Here is a 23,576-nt window from a genome sequence, read left to right as displayed (position 1 = left end):
CCGGGTTTAAAACATTGGCTAAAACCCAAAATACCCATACCGTTGGACTCGTACCCCGAATACCCGAAACCCGGATAAGGCTAATTTTCAGACCCACTCGGACCGTTTAAGCATTTTCCGATTATATCGGTTCTGTTCCGAGTTGGTTTTTTGATTTTATATCTCATCCTAATATCATAGCATACTTGGAAAGCTCATGAGTATAGTTTTCAATGAAAAGTTATTACTGTTTGCAGAAGTTGTCCCCTGTACAAAAAAAATGTTTGTTGGTCTGAAAAAAAAAAAATTAAACAAAAAAAAAAGTGTTTTGGAGTTTGATAGAGGAAGTCATGACATTTTTGTCACATGCTATGTTAGTTTAAACGCATTAGCCGATTGCCAAACCTCGAAACTAATGTGTCAGATTTTGTTAACGTGGGATGTTGACTAGGCTTGTCATGTCAACACATGTAGTGACATCATCATTTAAAGAGAGAGCTCAAGGCCTTTCGATGGTTATAGGATGATGGAGAGAGAAGCTCGTGGATGGAAGACCATTCTCTCCACCATAATAGTAAGTTATTGCTGTAGGCAAACATTCACCAGAAAGACCACGAATGCATTAAACAAGGTAGAGTTAAATTCAAATCCTGAATGGTTGTGAGCTTTAGTTGGAAGTTATAGTAAATATAATATCAGTTAAGATGATGTTATATAAAATAAAAACTAAATATGTTTTGAGTAGAGATTTTTGCAAAGATGACGCATGAAGGTTGGCGTATGAATAGGGTGTAAAATGTTTAGCTAAAACTAAAAAGGTGGGTTGTTGTATCCTTATGCAAATTAAGTATAACATCCTAAGTATGTGTTAAACAAACAGGATAAATAAAGACAATAAATAGTAAAACAAATAACCGAAGCAAGAGATGATGATCAACGCCACTTTAGTTTGAAGTCAACAGGAGTCAAGGCTTGTAGTAAGGTTCTCTGGGAATTTGTTAGGGTTCTCCATTTTTTATGAGGAAGTGGTCTTATTAGAACATGTTGTAGGCGATGAGGCCAAATAGCAGTGGACTTTTTCTTCTCCAAGAGCTCCCTGAGCATGAGCCTGCAAAAGTGATTGTTGTGTCTGTAGTGCCTGTCTGGGCGTGCATATATCTGCTTGGGATGACAAATCTCAAAGAACGCATCAAAAAATGGGGATCGTTCCCACAGGCATTCATCTTCATCCGTTTCAAACTCGAGTTCTTGCACATTCGTAGCAGGAGGAAACATGAGCTTTCTTCTTAGTTCGTCGATGTCCAATGGCATACTATTATTAGAGTTGTTGGTTATACTTATACAAAGGTCGCATTTGCGTGATAACATGAGGGCTTCCCTCAGCTTAAGAAAAAACGAAGCATCAAGAGGAAGGTCGAGTGAGAGTGAGAGTTTGATTTGCCTGAGAGACGAGACTGGAAACAGGAGATCAGGCAATACGCTGTCGCCAGAGAATGAGAAGAAAAGTAATTTTGGAGCACAAACTTGTACGTCGAAAAGCTTTTTGTGTGACGTCAAGGACAATATCTTGATTGAAGCGCATGTGAAATGGAAGCTTCCCAACATCCAAGACTTCATATCAAGGGTCAAACTCTCGAGAAAAGGAAATCTTGACTTGATCATGTCCAGACACACGTTGTCCCGAACCATACCACCTAACATTAACTGTGTCACGTTGCTTAACGACATTGAATGGAGGTTTGCATCGAATGGAAATTGTCCCGAACGAAGTAGATCGTAGCTAAACACAGCAAGATTTGGGACATTACTGATTTCCAAAGCAGCATCCAAAGTTATGCTTAATTCGTAAAGACGAGGAAGGTTTATAACCTTGATGGTGTTGAACCCCTCGCAGGAACCAAAATCTATATTTGAAAGCTTTATCTTCTCAAGCGAGCTACAGGACGACAGCATGTCATTGAGTGCCTCTTCACTTATGTGCACACCAGCCAAGTGCAGTTCTCGTAGGGACACACACTTGATCACAGGATGACGGCTAGTCGTCATCCTAACAGAAATATCGGTCCCCCATGAAGCTCCAACTCTTATCTTAGTTAGATTCTCACCCAAGAGTAACTCATCTGGCAACGTAAAAGAGGAGGCACCTTTTAGGTAAACTGAGAGGGAAAACTCCTTGAGACTAGTTTTGGTTGCCACGAATCCTATCCATTTTTCAGCATGAGAAGCCGACTCCTGGTTCCGCATGTCCATCTTAAGCTCAAAGCTTTCGATTGGTATGTTGTCATGGAGATACCTTATCAGAGTCTGGTCCACATCCACCAACTTCATGCTCTTTCCTCTTCCAGCATACAACCTGAGGGTAGGGATGGTAGACCAAGCATGTAGCCATGACTTGGACAACACGCTCGTACGGGCCGCATCTTTTACTGGCAACCGTGCTTGTATACGATGCATCAACTCCACAACATCTTCTACTTCTCCTCTCATCCCTTCAAACTTCAAACACATAACACAAGGATAAGGATCTTATGAAATCATCAAAATCAAACCAAAATTTACTTAGCAATCCATATATACAGCCAAAGGACTGACAGACAGATTCCAGTTTGCTATATATGCAACAAATACCACTCTGCTAGCAAACACACCTTCCAACCGTGTTTTCTAAAAATCATTCTCAGCCATATGCTTTTGAAACTCTCCAAAATATTAAGCGTCGATACAGACAGCACCATGACACACAATACATTGATTCATACCAACAATTCCATTCTTATAAGAAAAAGCCCAATCTCGGAATTTCAAGTTTAGTCGCTGTAGTGTGCCAAAGGCTTTCCAAAACCACATAAAGTTTCAAAATTTAATACAAGACACGCAATGCATATTGCATTGATTGATACCAAGATCCCATTTTTTTTTTTTAAAACGATCTTTTAATTTCAAGTTTAGTCGTTGGAGTTTACCAAAGCCTTTAAGTCTCTTCAAAACCACATAAAGTTTCAAAATTTCTCTGGCATCGATACAAACAAAGCAAAGACACGAAACACAATCACTGATACCAATAATTCCATTCTTATAAGAAAAATCCAATCTTATAATTTCAAGTTTTGTATCTGTAATTTATGCCTCCGATTTGATTTTCATAACGAGGATTGACACGCACCAAACAGCACACAACAAGATGCAAAACAAATCGGAGGATTTACCTGATAACAAAAATCGAGAAACAAGCCGCAGCTGCAAGGCGGTTCGTCAACCACTGTACTTCAACTAGGGTTCATGTTTTGTTTTATATTCCTCCTATTGGATTCCAGTTGTAAATTGTGTTCTTCGGTTTTTTTAATCGGGGGGTCAGAATTTCTATGAGTAAATTACATCGTTGGTCCTTCGGGTATACATGTGTTCTGCACTTTTGGTTCTATTTTAAGAATAAAAAATTAAGATAAAACTGAAAAAATATCACTTTTAAGCGTTTGTTCCGAGTTCCACTTAAGGAGAGAAATGAGAGGATACGGAGGGAAAGTGAGAGGTATTGAAGAAAAATCGTGTTCTCAAGTTTCATTAATGGAAGGAAAGTGAGGGAAGGGGAAATATTTTTGAGTCATATTTTTCTTCCAAATTGGGCGGAGTTGAAAAGAAAGTGAGAGAAAGGAAAATTTTAAGTTTTATGTTCCCGAGTTAACAGGAAAAGAAAATAAAACTTAAAATTTTACTTTCATTTTCTTCGAACTCGGGAACACGGAATAATGAATATTTTTCTTCACCTCCCTTTCTTTTTGTCAAAATTTTCCTTCCATTTCCTTTAACGAATTTACCAAAAAAAAAAAAAAAAAAAAAAAAAAAAAAAAAAAAAAACTCGGGATCAAGGCGTTAATATATATTTTTTATGATGTTTAGTCCAAACTTTAATTTTTTTTTAATTTCATGGTCATTTAGAGCTAGTTTGTTTGAAGTTTTTGTCCTTCGGAAAACTAAAATGCTCTTTGATTTTTAGTTTTTTATTTTTAATACTTAATAATTCTCTCTCTCTCTCTCTCTCTCTCTCTCTCTATATATATATATATATATATATATATATATATATATATATATATATATTACCCCTATTATACTACCATTCTTCACCATCTTTCTTTATCTCGTTGTCACCACCACTTAATGCGACACAAACCCTCACCCAAACCGCCATGTAGGTAAATTACAAAAGCCGCCATATCTTTAGAGTTTCTCGATTAAAGGCCTGAGTTGAGCAAAATGAAGATCTGTAACCCTCAGTCTTCGTCTCCTAGATCCACTTTTTGTGTGTGTGTGGTTTTTTTTGTTATGATCTAGTTTTAGGAAGAAAAATATTGTATCGGATCCCATCATAATGCTTATGGCATGCCATCTTCTTCGCTAGGCATAAACTCTCCACACCAATCGATGACGCTTGAGAGACTAGTCCAGAAATTATATTCGATCTGAGTTTGAATTCCTTCCAAGTCTTTTGTGTGTGTATGTATTTGTGATGTGTTCTTCACTAATAATGAATGCATTTGGGTTTTTTTGGTTTGAAACTTCATCTTGTAATATCATCACAATGTATATAATTGAAACAAAACATCATCATCATCACACATACAATATAACAATCGTCATTGTTTACATCAAGTGTTGTATCATATATTACATACCAAAATATTCAATGTATGATGATAACAAAATACGACAAAATCCACGAGTTTCTTGATGATCAACTTGTTTAGCGATTTCCTGAGAATACAAGTTATTTTGAAAACGTCAACATATATAATGTTGGTGAGTTCATAGGCATATTTGTATAAACGTTTTGTATCGTTTTGTAAACACCAAAAAATCCGATATTTTCTGTAAAAATGATTTGAAAGTCTATGGGCGTGTTTGGCAAAATTAGTTGTTAGCTGGAAGCGGGTAGCGGTTAGCTGGTAGCGGGTAGCTGGTAGCGTGTAGCTGGTAGCTGGTAGCGGGAAGCTGTAGCTTTTATTTGTTATATGAATGTTTGGCAAAAATAGCTGGAAGCTTTTGAAATATATAAAATTACATAAAAGGACAATTTATAAAAAATAAAAAAATATATAAATATATTTTTAAGGGTAATTATGGAAATTGATTTCAAAAGTTCCGGAGCGTTTTGTTAAAAGCTACATGAAGTAGCTTTTAGAATCGAAGCGTTTTGTTAAAACTAAAAGCTAAACGCTCGTACTGTCAAACGAAGCTTTTTGTTTAAACTAGAGCGTTTTGTCAAAAACTAAAAGCTAGAAGCTCCCAAACGCTTCCAAAAGCTCCGTGCCAAACACGCCCTATGTATCAAATCTTGTATTATTGCATGTGTGTTACTGTTTTGAAAAATGTATAAAGAGAGTAATCCAGAAAATTCTATATTTTCTGTTGTAAGTAGAAGGTTCTGTATAATTGTATGATTTCCTAGAAAAATCTGATATTTTCTGATTGTAAAAGTGTTATGGTCTTAAAATCCTAAGACCGAGTGACAATGTATGTATGACTCTGTATCACCAAAAATGTATATGCATTCCGTAAATTTACAGTGAAGTTAATTTCTATGTAAGTCATTATAACCATGCTTGATATGATTGATCTGCCTGTCTAGACGTTTTTCAGGCGTCGACATGTTTAAGGTAAGATATTTGTCACCCTAGACTGGCCTAGTCTAGCTGTAGCGAACAACTAAGGTGTAGGGTGACAACCTCGTATAGATCTATACACAAACTCCCGCTCTCCCTCCAGGAGACTCTGGTTATAACTACAGGACTTAAAGTCGTACACTAGGTAGGTACCGATGAAAACGTGTCTCACAATAACCTTAACTAAATTTACGCGAATATTGTATCACATCATTTAACGCAGTAAATAATGTTTTCGTGTATGTATTGAGACCACAAGGCCCAATGAATATAAATGTGTAAACAAGGCCCAATAAGCATGTAAAAGGATCACTAAACATGAAATGTATATTCCAGGCCCAATAAGTATGTAAAAGGACAACTAATATCCACTAAACATGAAATGCATATTCCAGACCAATAAGCATGTAAAAGGACCACTAAGGCCCACTAAACATGAAATCTATATTCCAGACCTAATAAGCACGTAAAAGTACCACTAAGGCCCACTAAACATGAAATGTATATTCAAGGCTCAATAAGCATGTAAAGGGACCACTAAGGCCCACTAAACATGAAATGGGTAAACAAGGCCCAATAAAAGTGAAAATGATTTAATTAGCCTGGTTGTAAATGTCCACTTTAGTAAAATGACACTTTAGGCCCGTTAAGCCGAGAATTTACAATTTAGGCCTAATTTTGGTAAAAATGACACTTAAGGCCCATTAAGGCCGAAAGTTTACTTTTAAGGACTCATTTTGAATCAAATGTCATTTTCAGCCCACTTTTGATAGAAATAACATTTCCGACCCAAATATATTGGAAATGACATTTTTAGCCCAAATTTAAGGAAAATTACAATTTCGGCCTATGTTTGATAAAAATGACATTTTAGCCAAATAAAAGCCAAAAATTTCATTTTAGACCCATGAAACCGTGAATCACTAAATAAGGCTCAATCTTGTGAAATTTGACAACGTTAGCCCATAAAACTGTGACTTGTCAAAAAGGCTTTCACCAAGTTTTGGTAGAGCTTTTGAGATTTATGAAGTTTCATCACATAATCACAACACATAGCATAGAAAACACACATAAACATGCACAAATACATAGATCTAACACATAGGAACTTGTATCCTCCCCAAAACATAGTAAAAACCGAAAGCAAGGGGGTATGAACTCACTTTGGTTGATGGATTCGGTTTTTGAAGAAGGTATAAGGAGTTTTCGGCCTAACAAGCTCCTTGAAGAGATCTTCGAACTTATGGAGTTAAAAAGGATGAATCTTTATTGAAGAACCCCTTGAAAGCACACACCAATTCACAATTTTAAGAGGAAAACTAAGAGACTTCTTGGGAGTTTAGAGAGGATTTAGTGGGTGAAAAATAGGTGAAGTGAGGATGATTAAGGGTGCTCTCGGCCAAGGATAAGAAGAGAGAAGAGAGATTTTAGGTTGGTTAATACTTGAAGGCTATTACACCATGCATTGATACATACTATATATTAAGCATGGATTACCATTGAGTATTAGTGATGTGTTAAACTTGTTAGATTTTATATATACATATATATATATATATATATATATATATATATATATCTGTGTGTGTGTGTGTGCGCGTGTGGGCCGAGTGTAATGCCCCAATTCTCAAGTATTGATTTTGTTATAAGATTTCCTTGATTTCAAGGTTTACTCGACGAGTTGGTTGCCCTGACTCGTCGAGTAGCAGCGGGTTGGTCCACGTGTTTAAGTGACCTACTCGCCGAGTCCAAGATGGGACTCGACGAGTAGGAGATGGAGGATGAAACCCTAATTTTCGGGGTTTTCACCTTATTTAAAGGACCATTGGCCTCCTCAGCCTCCCCTTACAGCCTCTTGACATTCCAAAACCCTAAATCATGTGTGTGTGTGTGTATGCTTCTTGGGTGTATTTAGGCTTTAAAGAAGGATTTTGGTGAGAAACGCTTGGGGAACAAGTGATTAAAAACAAGGAACTCATGGGAATCAGAGATCTACTTCAGTGGACACCCTTTTGAAGGTATTAAGTTGTTACCTTGGCTCATTTCTTCCTAGATCTTTTTGGGTGGGTTTTTAGGAAGCCTTTCTTATGTTTGAGCTAAGATCTAAAGTTGAAACTTCAAATCTGAGCTCTCTTTGGCCTCTAAGTCCATAAAGTTGTTAGCTTTGGCAAGTATGAACCTCCCCTCAAGTGCAAGACTTCCTTGCAAGCTTAGTTTTGTCATTTTAAGGCTTTAGAGCTTTGCATGCACGTAAAGTTTGCAACTTTACGTGGTAAGCATACCTTGGGAAGTTGTATCTACAATATGGAGCCTTTGCATGGCTTAAAAAGCATCTGTTTGGATGAAGGTCTGAAGGGACTCAACGAGTTGCATGGTCAACTTAGTGAGTCCGATGAAGATTATCGTAAACTCGGCGAGTCAGTAGAGTGACTCGGCAAATCAGTTAGGGTTTTCCCAATCTTTTGACACGTGTGAACTGGGCGAGTTGCTAAGGAAACTCGACGAGTTGGCCAAGGAGTTCACGACCACAAACATTAGGAACTCGACGAGTTGACGGGTTATGTAAGGAACTCGGCGAGTTGCTGGTTGTACTCGAAGAGTTCAGGTCAACATGGACTGTTGAACTTGGTAGTTGACTTTGAATTTGACCAAGGTTCGACTATTGGAATTCTGGGGCATTTTAGGAAATTGGAAATTTACAAGTATGGTTCTATGGTGAATATAGGTGGTGGAGTTTGTGACGGATCCGAGAGTTTGAGCTTACCTTTCGAGTCGAAAGTTGCGAGGTGAGTTATCCTCACTATACTAAGGGGTCTAGGGCACCAAGGCTGGCCCATTGGATATGATATCCCAACAGTGGTAGTATGTAGAGTATGAGTAGTGTTGCATGCTAGTTGCTATGCCAGTTAGGTATATATGTAGGACTACCTGTGATGTTATGTGATTATCTGTATGCGCATTAGTTATGTTATTGTTGATGTTGGGTTTTGAGCATTCTAACATTCCTAAGGTGTACATGCAACCCTAGAAACCTTGGATCTATGTTTTCTATAACATACATGCAAATAATAAATTTCCAAGGTTTACATCCTAACTGGCATGGCATGGGGAACATGAATCATAAAATGCTACAAGAATTACATACCTTTTAGTAGTGATTGTTTCCTTGGATTTTGATAGCCTAGCACCAATAATGTGGATGCCTCAAATGAAAGTCACAAAACACCACAAACTTGGAAAAACTATGAGAGAGTAGTATGCTATGTAGAAATCGGCCACTACTTGTTCACACACACACACACTAGGGCCATTTCAAGAACCATAAGATCCTTTATATAGTGTGGAGGATTAGGGTTACATCCTTGTAAACCCTAATACCTATGTCTTTTCCATTCCAAGGATCCATGGGTCAAAAGCTCCATGGACTATCCATGGATTCCCATGCAAGCCTAGCCCATTCCAAATGAGTGTTCGCCCACACTCTATAAATACAAGATCCCACATTTAATTAGTCACCTTTTTATCACTAAATTAATTCTAAATTAATTTAAGATTAATACTAATTAAATAATATGATTTCATATTAATATATTTGTAGCATTCGGTTTCTGTATGTAATTTATTTTGTTATATTTTGCATTTTGGCCTGGGACTCGGCGAGTTGAAGGCCCAACTCGTCGAGTAGGAGTGGGTTTAGACACAGGACGTAAGTGATGGACTCGTCGAGTTGGCAGCCAGACTCGACGAGTAGGCTCTGACTGGACAAAACCCTAATCTGAGGGTTTGCACCCTATCTAATCATCTCTTTCAGCCACCACTCGAGAGCATAGAAGGATCAAGAGGAGACTAAAGGATTCGAGTTTGGTTCATCAATTGTAGTCTTTGAAAGGTATAAAGTCTGTACCTTGCTTGCTTGATTGTTAGATCCCTTTTTGGGGAGGATTTAGGGCTTTTAAGCCATATGAGGTGACCAACCATGATTTGCAAACATGGTTCATGGTCAAGACTTCGGATCTAGCACTTGGGAAGATTCACAAGGCAGATTTAGGTTGCTTTTGCACCCAAGGAAGGCCCCATGCAACAAAAGACCCATTTTAGAGCCTTTTTGGCTCAAAAGTCCCATGCATGCACGGTAAGTTCGTAACTTTACGTGCTAGATCGATCTTAGGGGCTTGGATCTATCATTTGGACAAGTGTTGTACATCAGAAATGGAAGATTTAGGGTGTAGACGTTATCGACTCGGTGAGTCCGTTCTTGGAACTCGACGAGTCCAAGGCTTTGAGTCCCATATCTATTGAGGGTCAAAAGAACTCAGTTGGGTGTTAGAAGGGTTGTAGCATAACAGAAGGAATGACCCAATGCATTGGACTTAGTTTTAGACTTGGAGTTCATGGGACTCGACGAGTGCTAGAATAGACTCGGCGAGTCCAAGGCAATCTTCTTATGTTTGAAGATGAACTCGACGAGTTGTTTATACAACTCGGCGAGTCAAGGTCAGGACTTGTTCATCAGATGAAGGTGAACTCGACGAGTTGTTCATACAACTCGGCAAATCGGATGAAGGTTCATTGATGTTCGTAAAAAAAGGGGAACTCGTTGAGTCGTTGCTAAACTCGACGAGTCGAGTCATGGATAAGGACGGGTAAAGAGTAGGGACTCGATGAGTTGACGGCCCAACTTGGCAAGTCGGGTTAACTGGAAGTTGACTTTGACTTGGACTTGGTTGGGGGTAAAATGGTCATTTTACCCTAAGAGTAGATATCAGATTTTGACTGAGTGTTTTGTGGGGATTATAGTCGGAGAATTTCCGTAGCAGCAGCAGACAAAGGTTTCCCGCGTAGATTATCAACAGCTACTCGTACGAGGTGAGTTACCTTCCAGGAGGGGTGGGTTTAAGGCCATAATGTCGACCCACCACAGAGGAATATTTAGGAGATGATATGTTATGTGTATAATAGGGATCAGTTTCCCTGACAGTGATCCTTAGGACCGAAGGGTAGGTCAGTACCTGGATATGCCTGATTGTATGTTTGTATCTTGATGTTGTATGTTAGTGGTAGGGGGTGGAATAGTCCCCAGTTACCAGTTGAAAGATACCGCTGACGGTTACCGGTTGAAAGATACCGATGATGGTTATCGGTTGAAAGCTACCGATGATGATTACCGGTTAAAAGATACCGACGATGATTACCGGTTGAAAGATACCGATGATATTATATTGTATGTTGTATGATGGGGGAAATCACTAAGCTTTATGCTTACGGTTTCTATTTTGGTTTCAGGTACCTCTTCGTCTAAGGGGAAGGAGACGACGGCGTAACATCGCATCACACACACATGATTCCGCATCGGATTTTCTGGGATTGCACTCTGATTTTCATTATTTTGATGTCATGGTTTGGGATACAATATTATGATTTTGTAATGTGTTGCTTTATTAACAATGTTATGGTAAAATGTTTTGAAAATTATTAATTCAAAAAAAATGAAATTTTCGGGCTTGAATTTTGGGATGTTACAAGTTGGTATCAAAGCCCTGGTTTGAGGGATTCGGACACACCCTCGGGGGTGTCTAGACTCAAACCGAGGGACTAAAAGATTTTTACAAGGAAAATGGTTTTCTAAAATCTAAATGGAAGGATTTTAAGAAAGACGAAGTGTATGATGCATGTGACCGACCCGACTCAAGTAAGTTTTCCCCAAGATACCCATACTTGCTATGTTATGTTATATGGTTTTGATTCAGAAAAATGCATGCTAGAATAGGACAAAGGATCTAGGAGGATGCCTTGTGTGCCTGATATATGATTCTAAGAATTGCATGCTAGTTAGGGCTAAGGGTCTAGGGAGGATGCCTTATATCCATGTTGTATAAACTGTATGTTAGGACTGTTTAGTTAGCAGGAGGATGACATGTGTAGGCTATGCCTGATTTGGTTACCTAATGCATGAATGCTGCTTGCTTTGTGCTATGGGGGTTCTGGCCATCTTCAACTAGCTAAGGAATGGATATGTAACAGTATCCGCAAGCTACTTAGGGGGAGGTGGTGGGGACTCCTAGTGCAACTGATGGAGGAGGGTAGGTCGGAGAGTGCCTTAGGGAAGCCTGGGATGAGGTCAGTGGAAATGGTATCGATAAAAGGGACTTGTTGAAGTCGAAGCAATCATTTAGGAAGGTACGGGTAGATGTGGAAGTTAGTATGAGCCCGTACTACTAAAAGCAGAGGACCCGTACTCGAATCAAGGAGGGCTTAGATGGAACCTGGAAACTTGGAAAGTGTGTGACACCTCTAAAAAGTATATGTGACCCTAACATTCATATGTTTATTTTCAGAATGGTGGTCACGCGACATGGAGCAGGAGGTTTAGGATCTTCGTTAGGATCGGGCTCGGGCGTAGGATCCGAGCATGTGGATCATGGGTTACGCGAGTTCATCGCGTCCGAGATCACGAGAGGTATCCTTGATGCGATGCCGGTTATCTTCGGTTCGATCAAGGAAGGGATCATTGACCTGATGGAGGATCGACTCAGGACGTTTAGGAGTGACATGGCGGCCAGCCAGTCAGGATCACGCACATTGTCCTTTAAGGACTTAAGAGGGAGTGGTGCACCGGATTTCCATGGGGTGAAAGACCCCATTGCTGCTAGGAGATGGATCGTAGACATCGAGTCTGTGCAGCTAACGAGCTTCTCCCCGGAAGGGTCGAAGGTCTGTTTCGCTGCAGGGTGTTTGAGAAACAGGGCTAGAGATTGGTGGGAGTCGGTTGGTGAATTTCTGGGAGCCTCGACTATTGAGGCTATGACCTGGTCAGACTTTGTGACCAGATTCAGGACGGAGTTTGCGCCAGCTGTGGAGCTTCAGCAGCTAGCTAGGGAGTTCTTGGACATGAGACAGACTACGGAGACTATGGTGGAGATCAACACCAAGTTTCGGGAGAGGGCATTTTTTATTGAATGAAAAAAATATGTTTATACGGTTTAAAATGTAATAATAAAATATATTTATACGGTTTCAAATGAAAAATAGATAAAATTGAACAAAATTTGATAAATGATGTTCGATTGGAACAAAAAAAACATAGTGTCAAAATTGAAATAAAAAATTAAACTTAGTGTCAAAATAAAAAATAAAAAAGTGAAAACTTAGTGTTTTTTGTGGAAAAAAAATCAATTTTGACACGTCAGTATATCATGTCAACATGCGACGTCATCAAAACTGATACGTCATCAAGCCACGTCAGCATGTAACCTGGTTAACCGGTCAAGTGGTAAAAATTGTAACAAATTGGAAAACACAGTGTCAAAATTGACACAAAAAAAAACGGTGTAAAAATCGAATTTATGTGTAAAAAGAGTGTTTTTTGTGCCATTTACCCAGGAATAATCAATAGGTTTACAAGTGACATGCATTAATTAAGAGGCATAATAAGATGACACATGACAAAAGAAGAATAAAATATACATTAATTAGGAAGGCTAATAGAACGACACATGTCAAAAGGAAAAAGAAATCCCTATTCTAATAAATGAATAGTTTTAATCTCCTTTTGCCAAGTGTCATTATAATACAATTTCTCATTAATATTATGTCATGTGTCATGTAGATATATTAGGCAATTCATTTCAAAATTCAAATTTATATTTTCTTGATAAGCATGTGATATCAGAAGAGTTCAAAGTATCTTACCTGGTCAAAGTATTTTACCTAGTCTTGGGTGTCGTTACTTAGTGTCGTATAGATAGGACTCGTTTTTCCTTCTTTTCCACTGTATATAAATACACATCTTGTATATGTACAACATCCATCAGTGAATACAAACATTCATTTTACATTCATACAGTATCTCCATATGGTATCAAGAGCCATTTGATTATTTTTTTTCTTTTGCTCTCACTCTACCTTCCGGTGATTTGCTCCGACAAACACTCTAATGGCCAATTCTAACTCTTCTCTCTTGGCCCATGCCACATCCACATCCGCAACCCCTGCTCTCAATCTTCAGATACCGTCGATTTCTGTCAAACTTGACAGGGATAATTACCCCTTTTGGCGATCTACAGTAACCTCTGCCCTAGAAACCTTTGACTTGGAATCCTTCGTCTCCAATTCCAATCCACCTGCTGAAACTTATCTCTCCAGTGATTCAGACGACTAGGGCTGTAAACGAACTGAACGTTCGGCGAATCGTTCATGAACTGTTCGGCGAACCGTTCATGAACTGTTCGGCGGGAAGTTCGTTTATGTTCGTTTATTTAATAAATGAACGAACATGAACAAAAATTATCGTTCGTTTAGTTAAATGAACGAACATGAACAATGGTCTCGTTCGTTCATTTATGTCCGTGAACGTTCGTTTATGTTCGTTCGTTTAAGTTTATTTATATTCAATTATTTTTTTATTATATTGCTATATTATATGTTCATATATGTTCAATTGTGTGTGTGTTTTTTTTATCTTTGTTCGTTTATGTTCGTTTAGCATGGTCACGAACATAAATGAACGAACATGAACAAGGTAATTTGTTGAACGAACGAACATGAACAAGAAAATCTCATTCGTTTATCCGTTCGTGTTCGTGTGTTGTTCGGCTAACTTAAACGAACGAACATGAACAAGACCTTGTTCGTGTTCGTTTGGTTCGTTTACAGCCCTACAGACGACGATGTTGCACCTGCTCCTAAACCTAATCCCGAATACGCCGTTTGGAAGAAAAGAGATCGATTTGTCCTTTTATGGATCAAATTGACACTTTCTGAACAGGCTCTCTCCTTAGTCGTTCGGGCCCCCACTTCTCGTATTGCTTGGACTATCTAGAGAAAAGTTTTCAGTCTCAAACCAAGGCCCGTTGTATGGCCATGAAAGTCCAACTTCAGAATCTGTCAAAAGGATCGCTCTCAATGATTGACTATATTCAACACAAATGGTCCATTGCGGACTCTCTCGCTGAGAATCTTCACCCAGTTCCGGAGGAAGATTTGATTAGCTACATTCTCACGGGACTTGACTCCTCCTATGCCGCCTTTGCCATGACGTTCATGATGCATTCGGATAACATCACTGTTGACGATCTTGTTGGTTTTCTTCTGCAAGAAGAGGCAAGAATTGAACATGAACATACTCGCAATGCTCCACTTCTCAATTCCATTCCAACCTCTGCCTCACCTATCTCCAGTTCCACCGCCTTGGCAGCACAACGGTCTTCTACCCGGGTCCAATCATCTCCAAATAACTCTCATGCTTCTAGTCCACAGCGAAATCCCGACAATCATCGGCGTCCCCCTATGTGTCATCTATGTAGTCGTCTCGGCCATGAAGCTATCGACTGCTGGCAAAGAAACAACCAAACTGACTATCCCTCCAGACGACCCAATCCCAGACAATCTTCTCGCCAGGCTCACATTGCTCACGCTACCACCTCATCCACAACAGTCGACCCTGCCTGGTACTTTGACACCGGTGCAACGAACCATGTCACTCCGGATATTAGAAAACTCAATCTTGCTGAAGACTACCATGGCACCGATAAGTTGAAGGTTGGCAATGGTAATCACATGACTATTTCTCATATTGGTGTCAGTTCATTGCATAACTTAAATTTCCCATTCGTCTTAGTAGTTCCAAACTTAACCAATAATCTTCTAAGTGTATCTAAATTAACCAAAGATAATGACGTTTACATGGAATTTTGGCGTAACCAGTGTTTTGTCAAGAATTTGCAGGGTCAAACTCTTCTCCAGGGGACGTTGACCATGGTCTCTATCGTGTACCAAACCTCATCAATAAGTGTTCTTCACCCTTGGCTCTTTTAGGGGTTCACACATTTTTTCACGGTTGGCACCAACATCTGGATCATCCACATGAGTCACTACTGCGTAGACTTCTCTCTTCATTCCAGCTCCCTGTTTCTTCCAAGCATTTTCCCACTGTTTGTGACTCATGCTAGCTCGGGAAAAGTCATCGTTTACACTTACCTGCTTCTCATATTTCTGTTTTATCTCAATTTGATCTTGTATACTCAGATGTATGGGGACCATCTCCCTTATTTTCAATAAATGGACATCGTTATTTCGTTCTGTTTGTTGATGATTGTACCAAATACATTTGGATTTATTTCTTATCCAACAAATCTCAAGTTTTCTCCACTTTTTTCCACTTCAAACAAATGGTCAAAACCCAATTTAATTGCGACATTAAGGCCCTTTCAAACCGACTGGGGTGAGGAATATAGAAATGTTTCCACTTTTCTCCACACCCATGGCATTCAACACCGTGTTTCTTGTCCCTATACACAAGAACAAAATGGGGCCGTCGAACGTCGTAACCGCGTCATTGTGGAAAAAGGCCTCACCTTGTTAGCCCAGTCTTCCCTTCCAAAAAATTTTGGGAACATGCTTTTCAAACCGCTACTTATCTCAACAATCGCATCATCACTCCTACTCTCCACTTTAAGTCTCCCTATCAATGTATTTACAACAAAATACCAGACTACAACTTCCTCAAAACCTTTGGTTGCTTATGCTACCCCTTCTTACGCCCGTATAATTCTCACAAAATTGATTTTCGCTCACTTCCATGTATCTTTCTAGGCTATAGTTCAACACACAAAGGGTACCTTTGTTTCCATCAACAATTATCCAGTATCTATGTTTCACGCCATGTCGTTTTTAATGAAACCATTTTTCCTTATTTACCCCCAACCTCCAACAAACCTTCATCCAGTATTCCGCCTCCCTCTGATATTACCCCTCACTTACTTACCCAAGTTGCTTTTCTCTCATCTACAACACCACCATCACAACCTATGTTATCCTTAACTCTCTCATCCTCCTCTTCCACTTCCACATCTTCTATTACCCACACACCTCCACTTCCCTCCCATCCTATTCACCCCGATACTCCATCCTATCAAACCTCGACCGTCAGTTCTCGTGTAAAGCACACTCAACCTTCAACCTCTCATTATCGACCCGCTCCAAATAACACCCATTGCATGGTGACCAGGTCACAAACGAACTCTCTCAAACCTAGACTTTTTCACACATCTCTCTCTGATCCATCCACCATTGAACCATGCCTCTTTTCTCAAGCTATTAAAATCCCGTGTTGGCAATAAGCTATGTGTGACATCCCCAAAATCAAGGCCAGAAAAGACCGATTTTCATTTATGCTTTTTAAAATAATTTCAGAGTAAATCCTTTTGATTTGAAAGAGTTGCGGAATTTGTTCCCAAAAACAAAACATGATAAAACAATGTTTACCAAAGCATTTCATAAAATAAATGTATTTTCATTATATAATCAAAACTCGGGGTGTCATGTTCCGATACAGACCAATAAGCATAAACGATAACATTACAAGTCATTCAACAAATATATACATATGCAGACTTGTAAACAAAACAACTTGATGGTTCATCCATCTTACGCCCTTGCGCCACTTTCTGTAATACAGATAAAACTGAGTGGGTCAGGCTTGGGAGCCTGGTGAGCATATAGGGTTTTCAACCCACAATAAATAAATTATATTTAATTTCACCAACCAATCACTATCCCGATTACCCATTCCCGTTATCCTCACTTTACGTCCCTAAAACAACATCTATCTTAAGGGACCTAATCTAGGATTTTCATCGGGACGGACATTACTGCTAAGGGGTTTCCTCAACAATAGATATCCTAAAGGCAACCATGAGGGGGATAGAGTACACCAGTGAACACATCGTTCACAACACCTACATGTTATGAACCTGCTAGCGTTCCACGAGACTGTCTAGAAGGAGTCTGTGGTCGTTATCCATACTCCGCTGAATAACTAGGTCAACAACAACAACATCGAGGCCTCTCATCTGTTTATTACACACCAACTATCTATCCATGTTCTACCCAACATATTAGTAGATAAAAATATATATTTATATACATAGTTTAAAACCTGTATAGCATTTTCATCCAATACATACTTCACATAACAGATGAGGCATACCCACATAACACGTATTTCATAGAAAACAAATCAGATCTATGAGATTGAAGAGAGTGAATATACATTCACGCACATAACAACAAAATTATACACATAACACGTATTTCGTATAAAATACTTCATAATTATGCGTTAGAAGAAAGTAACTACACACTCACTTGATCAGAAGATGATCAGACAACACTACGGCTTTGCAGAAGTAGTAATCCTCAGCAGATCTGGAAGATCTCTACAAAAGTCGAATTTCTCGCGAGCAGAGCTTCGGCTCGGAAACCGCACTTCTCGGGATCTTCGGGATCTCGGGGATATTACTGGGGATTCGGGGTACTTCTGGCACGCAAATCGAGGTAAAACGGGAGAGAGAAGAGAGAAAATAGCAACCCTAAACGGCTGGCCCTTCAAATCTATTTATAGGGCAAATTTGGCCCTTGCCACGTCGTGGCAACCTTTTTCCACGTCGTGGGCTTGGTCGTCACTGCATGCGTCATCCCAAGTTGCATCTGGGGGCCTCCCGGAGGTGTCAGGACACTTGCCACATCGTGGCACTGCTTGCCACGTCGTGGTCTCTGACAGTTTTGGGGTTTCGCGCCCCGCACTTCAGAAATTCATAACTTTCGCATACGAACTCCGTTTTCGATGTTATTTATATCGCCGCGAAGGTGAGATTATTCTCTACAACTCTCGTTTAGACTCCATTGGCTAATTTTGACTTTATTTTTAATATATTATAAGTATATTACTTATATATTATTTTTAGTAGGCCGGGACAGGAAAACTCCGTTCGAAATTCATAACTTCTTCATCTGAACTCCGATTCCGTCCGTCTTTCCATCATTGCACTAATATCGATGAGATCTTCAATTCTCATTTAGATCACTAAGGATAGATATCTAACTACCTTAAATTCACTATTTACATCGCGCTGGGTCGTGCCAGTTCTGTCGCAAAACTTCGACAGGTCGTAACTTCTTCGTTATAACTCGGATTTCGGCATTCTTTATATATTCGGAAACCTCGTTTCAACTACTACAACATTATCCATAAATATAGGACTTATCTAACATTTCATTTTGATGCTTATTTTTATTCTTAATTAAATTAAGACACACAATTTAGCACATAACACATAATACTCAAATAATACACTTATATTATTTCAAAACGGGTTACAAAGGTTAACCTAGACTATTATACCAACATTAATGACAAGCCCAGAAACACAGGTGTTACACTATGCAAACCGAATATGATGCTCTTATGAGAAATAACACGTGGTCTATTGTTTCTTATCCTACTAATGCAAATGTAATTGGTTGTAAGTGGATTTACAGGATAAAACGAAGATCTGATGGTACTATTGAACGACACAAAGCGCGTTTGGTGGCTCAAGGTTTCACTCAAGAAGCATATGTGGATTACTTTGAAACCTTTAACCATGTCATTAAACCAACAACCATTCGTTTGGTTCTCTCCATTGCCATTTCTCGTGGGTGGTCTATTCGACAGCTAGATATCAACAATGCTTTCTTAAATAGAGATCTAAACGAGGTTGTTTACATGAAACAACCACGAGGATTTGAAGATCCAACTCGTCCCACTCACATATGCCGCCTACATAAAGCTCTCTACGGATTGAAACAGGCTCCACGTGCCTAGTTCACTAAGCTAAAACACTATCTAGTTGCCCAAGGCTTTCAAGCTTGCCAATCCAACACTTCTTTGTTTGTCCATGCCAGCCCAACCACCATTACTTACATACTGGTGTATGTTGATGATGTCATTATTACTGGCAGCGACCCTAATAAAATCCAATGATTCATCAGTCAGCTTCATCATGTGTTTGCTCTCAAAGATCTTGGTCCTTTACACTATTTCTTGGGGTTGCAAATCACTTCCACCAAGTCTGGTCTCCATCTTTCCCAACAAAGATATATCCTTGATATTCTTCAAAGAAGTCAAATGACCGAAGCTTCCCCATTATCAACCCCTGCGGATCCCAACTTCCGATTAACCTCTGATGGTGAGCCATTTCATGATCCAACATTATTCCGTAAAATTGTTGGGTCCATTCAATATGCTACAATTACTAGATCGGATATAGCCTTTGCTGTAAACCACGTATGCCAATTCATGCACTCCCCAACAACACAACATTGGCAAGCTACCAAACATATTCTTCGATACTTAAAGGGCACACTAAACCACTGTCTTCACTTCTCACCTACCAAAGCCGATTCATTACTAGTTTACTCCGATGCCGGTTGGATTTCGAATAAAGAAGATAGTCATTCACAATATGGCTATGCTATTTTTCACGGTTCAAATATCATCAGTTGGACATCACGAAAGCAACGAGTTGTGGCCCGCTCAAGCACAGAGGCTGAATATCAATCTCTAGCCTACACTACTGCATAATTATTGTGGCTACACCAACTAATTAAAGAACTGCATGCTCTGACTTTCAAACAACCACTTCTCCTTTGTGACAATGTGGGAGCAATCTTCATGAGCAAGAATCCATTCATCAGCACTCTCTCAAAACACATTGCCTTAGACTTTCACTTTATTCGTGAACAGGTAGAAGTAGGTGCACTCAAAATTGGATACATATCATCAGTCGATCAATTAGCAGACTTATTCACCAAACCACTCTCTAGAGATTGGGTCCATCTTCTTCGTACCAAGCTTCAAGTCTGTCCAATCCTTGAGCTTGTCGGGGGCTAATAAGCACGTGATATCAGAAGAGTTCAAAGTATCTTACCTGGTCAAACTATTTTACCTAGTCTTGGGTGCCGTTACTTAGTGTCGTATAGATAGGACTCGTTTTTCCTTCTTTTCCACTGTATATAAATACACAGCTCGTATATGTACAACATCCATCAGTGAATACAAACATTCATTTTACAGTCATACGATTTCTTCATATTTCTAATTATATGTTAAATTTGAAGTTATAATAACTTTAAAAATTTGATATATCTTTTAATTAATAATTTATATTAAATAAATAATAATTATAAATTTTTAATATGAAAGTTTAACTAATTTTTATTATGAAAGTTTAAATAATTTATAAAAGAATAGGAAGAGTTATATCATATATATTTTATTTTTAAGAAAATTGAAACTCAATTTCATCGAGCAATTCGCCGGTTCACCCATTCGTAATCAGAAAAGAAAACACTGCGCAGCTTTTCTCTCCTAGTTTTATCGTCTATTCGTCTAGTAATCCATTAATCAACATCGACATCGCCTAGCGTCTTGAAGCCTCGAAAGCTTGGAGCCTGCTGGCTGAATCGACATTGGAGGTTGTCGGCTGTCTGCTTGAATCAAATTGGAGGCTACGATCTTCTGAGTTCTCGATCTACCGGTAATTCATCTGAATTTCTTTAGTCTTTACATGTCTGACCTCTTTACATTTTAGTGTTTATAGTTCCAAGTGTGTATGTTTATATGCAAGTATCGGTATTTATCTTTGATTGTTTCCTGTTGAACAAATCAGCAGGCAAGTATGTATGTTTGCTATTTTCTGTTTCCTGTTAGAACAAATCACTGAAATCACTCAATCAGTAGGCAAGTACAATTGTGTATTTTATGTTTGTTATTTTTACGTTTCCTTTAGAGCTGCATTTTACTTTAAGACAAGATTTAATTCATTCAACTGACAAATGTTGGGCATAAGGCATTAGCTAATCATTCATCACAGTTCTATGTATAATTTATCGATGTCGTAGATGAATATATTCTTGATTTAGGGCATAAGGCATTAGCTAATAAGGGTTGCTGTTTTGTCTGATTATTCATTTGAAATATAAAGCTCACTTAATTTGGGTCGGGTTATGTTCCTTTGAGGTTGTTTAGAAAAATTATCAAGTTCACAAATATTTAACTCTGGTTTGCTTTCAATGTTGGAATTAATCTTTGGAGAATTGTTTATATAGACAACTTTTTACATATAGACTTAAGGTGATGGTTTATGGCCATACATTATGAATTTCTATGAACCCTTTTTGTATCTTGAATGGACATGACCTCACAAGCTTTGTTTTATTGTTTAGGAATCTGTCATTGTATCTCAGTTATTATGGAGTTATGTTATTATGTCCCTTAATTTGTATCAAGGGCAATATAGTAATTTTCACATTTCATCATATTTTCTATCCTGTCCAGAACAAGAATACATCCTATCCTCTACTTGTTTTTCATGTTATGAACATCCACACTCCTTTTTGCACCTCTGGACCTCTCCACTCCAACCTCCCAACCAGGTAATTTCATTGTGGCATTTCATCGAGCACCTTGTCTCCAATATTTCTAATCATATTGGGTTTTCTTGTCTTCTATTACAGGAATAATAATGTTGTTGATGCCCAAAATTTTGCAATTGAAAGTCATAGGGTAAGCTACTCAATCAACACAGAAAAGGGGAAGTTGATTCCGATTCTAAAAGATTGTTCCCTGAAAATTCCTTCTGGACAATTCTGGATGCTGCTTGGACCCAATGGATGCGGCAAATCAACTCTTTTGAAGGTAGTATACACAGATCTTATCGGTTTTGTCACATAGAGTAATTTATGTTGTAAAAAGTTATACACAGATCTTGGCAGGTTTACTATGTCCAACAGATGGTTTTGTACATGTGGAAAAACCTAGAAGTTTTGTCTTCCAAAACCCAGATCACCAAGTTAGTCTTTTTTTTTTTCTTTATTCCATTATCGATTATCCTTCAATATGCTTACACTCAAGTTTCCTTATCTTTATCAAGAGTCATATATGACTAGTTTTGGGTTAATAAGCAGCTGTATATGGGTGTTACTTACTTTTTGACATATTGAGAAAGAAGGAGTTAATAGATTGTGTATTTTTGATGAGTATAAATTTATTCAGGTGGTGATGCCTACTGTAGAAGCAGATGTGGCATTTGGCCTTGGAAGATTCAACCTGACTGATGAGGAAACAAAACTGAGAGTAGCAAAGGCATTGACTGCTGTGGGCATGTATGATTATTTACAGGTATGTATGTATGTATGTATGTATGTATGACTTATGGAAAGACAGAAATACCCCTTGACAACTTTGTAATTAATTATTACCTGGTTTTGTTTTGTTAGAGACCGGTTCAGACTCTTAGTGGGGGCCAGAAACAAAGGGTTGCAATTGCTGGTGCTTTGGTTGAAGAATGCAAAGTGTTGTTGCTAGATGAACTCACAACATTCTTGGATCAATCTGATCAGGTATATATTTAAATACATATGATTGATTAATGCTTTTCAATTTTAACTTTTTATGTTGAAGAATGCAAAGTATCGTTCAAACCTTTTTATTTATTTATTTATTTATTTATGTATATTTGATTTTTAAGGATTGAATTTTGTCAGATTGGGGTGATTAAAGCTGTGAAGAAGACATTGAATAGTTGTGGAGATGTGACTGCGTTATGGGTAACACATCGATTGGAGGAAATGAAATATGCTGATGGAGCTGTGTATATGGAAGATGGGAGAGTTGTAATGCATGGTGAAGCATCAACTATAATGGATTCTATTGAAGCTAGGAAAGCGTCTTATACAAAAGCTATTAACTCCTAACTCCTAAAAACTATCTTCTTTATCTATCTCTATGTATGTAATGTAACATAGCATCACTATATAATGCCCTTTCTGATTATCTAATCCAGATCAATGGTTGTAACTTATGGATGACATTTTCGTTAAATATTGCAAATTAGAATGGTATGGTTTAAATTATTAAGCATTTGATAGATAATCATGATTTTTTTTTTTAAATTGACTTTTAAATCTAAGATAAATTATTATGATAGTTTTAAATTTTAAGTAATTAGTTTTTAAATCAAATTAATTTATATAAAACAGCTTTTTTCTTTCATTTTATATCAATATTGCATTTTTTTTTTTAAGTTCACACGTGTTATAGTAATGTAACTTGTAAAA

At 38.3% G+C, this 23,576-nt stretch overlaps 2 protein-coding genes across 5 annotated transcripts; one reads left to right on the top strand and one right to left on the bottom strand.

Annotated features, from left to right (window-relative positions):
* Nucleotides 1-784: 784 nt before the first annotated feature.
* On the bottom strand, nt 785-3,368 carry LOC145015782 (F-box/FBD/LRR-repeat protein At4g26340-like). 2 transcript variants are annotated; one of them, XM_078974258.1, is made up of 2 exons: nt 3,186-3,368; nt 785-2,468 (listed from the first exon to the last, which is right to left on the bottom strand). In XM_078974258.1, the coding sequence occupies exon 2, from the start codon at nt 2,464-2,466 to the stop codon at nt 913-915; it is 1,554 nt and encodes a 517-aa protein (XP_078830384.1). In that variant the 5' UTR covers nt 2,467-2,468; nt 3,186-3,368; the 3' UTR covers nt 785-912. The 2 variants fall into 2 exon arrangements, with proteins under 2 accessions (XP_078830384.1, XP_078830383.1); XM_078974257.1 differs by having other exon boundaries at nt 785-2,475; nt 3,186-3,367.
* A 17,387-nt stretch (nt 3,369-20,755) lies between these two features.
* ABCI10 (ABC transporter family protein) lies at nt 20,756-23,372 on the top strand. Of its 3 annotated transcripts, none has more exons than XM_078976380.1 (7): nt 20,756-20,995; nt 21,796-21,893; nt 21,975-22,155; nt 22,233-22,309; nt 22,513-22,638; nt 22,737-22,859; nt 23,004-23,372. In XM_078976380.1, the coding sequence occupies exons 3-7, from the start codon at nt 22,131-22,133 to the stop codon at nt 23,211-23,213; spliced, it is 561 nt and encodes a 186-aa protein (XP_078832506.1). In that variant the 5' UTR covers nt 20,756-20,995; nt 21,796-21,893; nt 21,975-22,130; the 3' UTR covers nt 23,214-23,372. The 3 variants fall into 3 exon arrangements, with proteins under 3 accessions (XP_078832506.1, XP_078832504.1, XP_078832505.1); XM_078976378.1 differs by having other exon boundaries at nt 20,763-20,995; nt 22,223-22,309; XM_078976379.1 differs by lacking the exon at nt 22,233-22,309 and having other exon boundaries at nt 20,763-20,995.
* Nucleotides 23,373-23,576: the final 204 nt, after the last annotated feature.

Source organism: Lactuca saligna, chromosome 9, assembly GCF_052625555.1.
Source record: "Lactuca saligna cultivar CGN05327 chromosome 9, ASM5262555v1, whole genome shotgun sequence".
NCBI classification, from domain to species: Eukaryota; Viridiplantae; Streptophyta; class Magnoliopsida; order Asterales; family Asteraceae; genus Lactuca; species Lactuca saligna.
The sequence above is the reverse complement of the archived record's forward strand: the minus strand, read 5'-3'. Positions and strand labels throughout refer to the sequence as shown.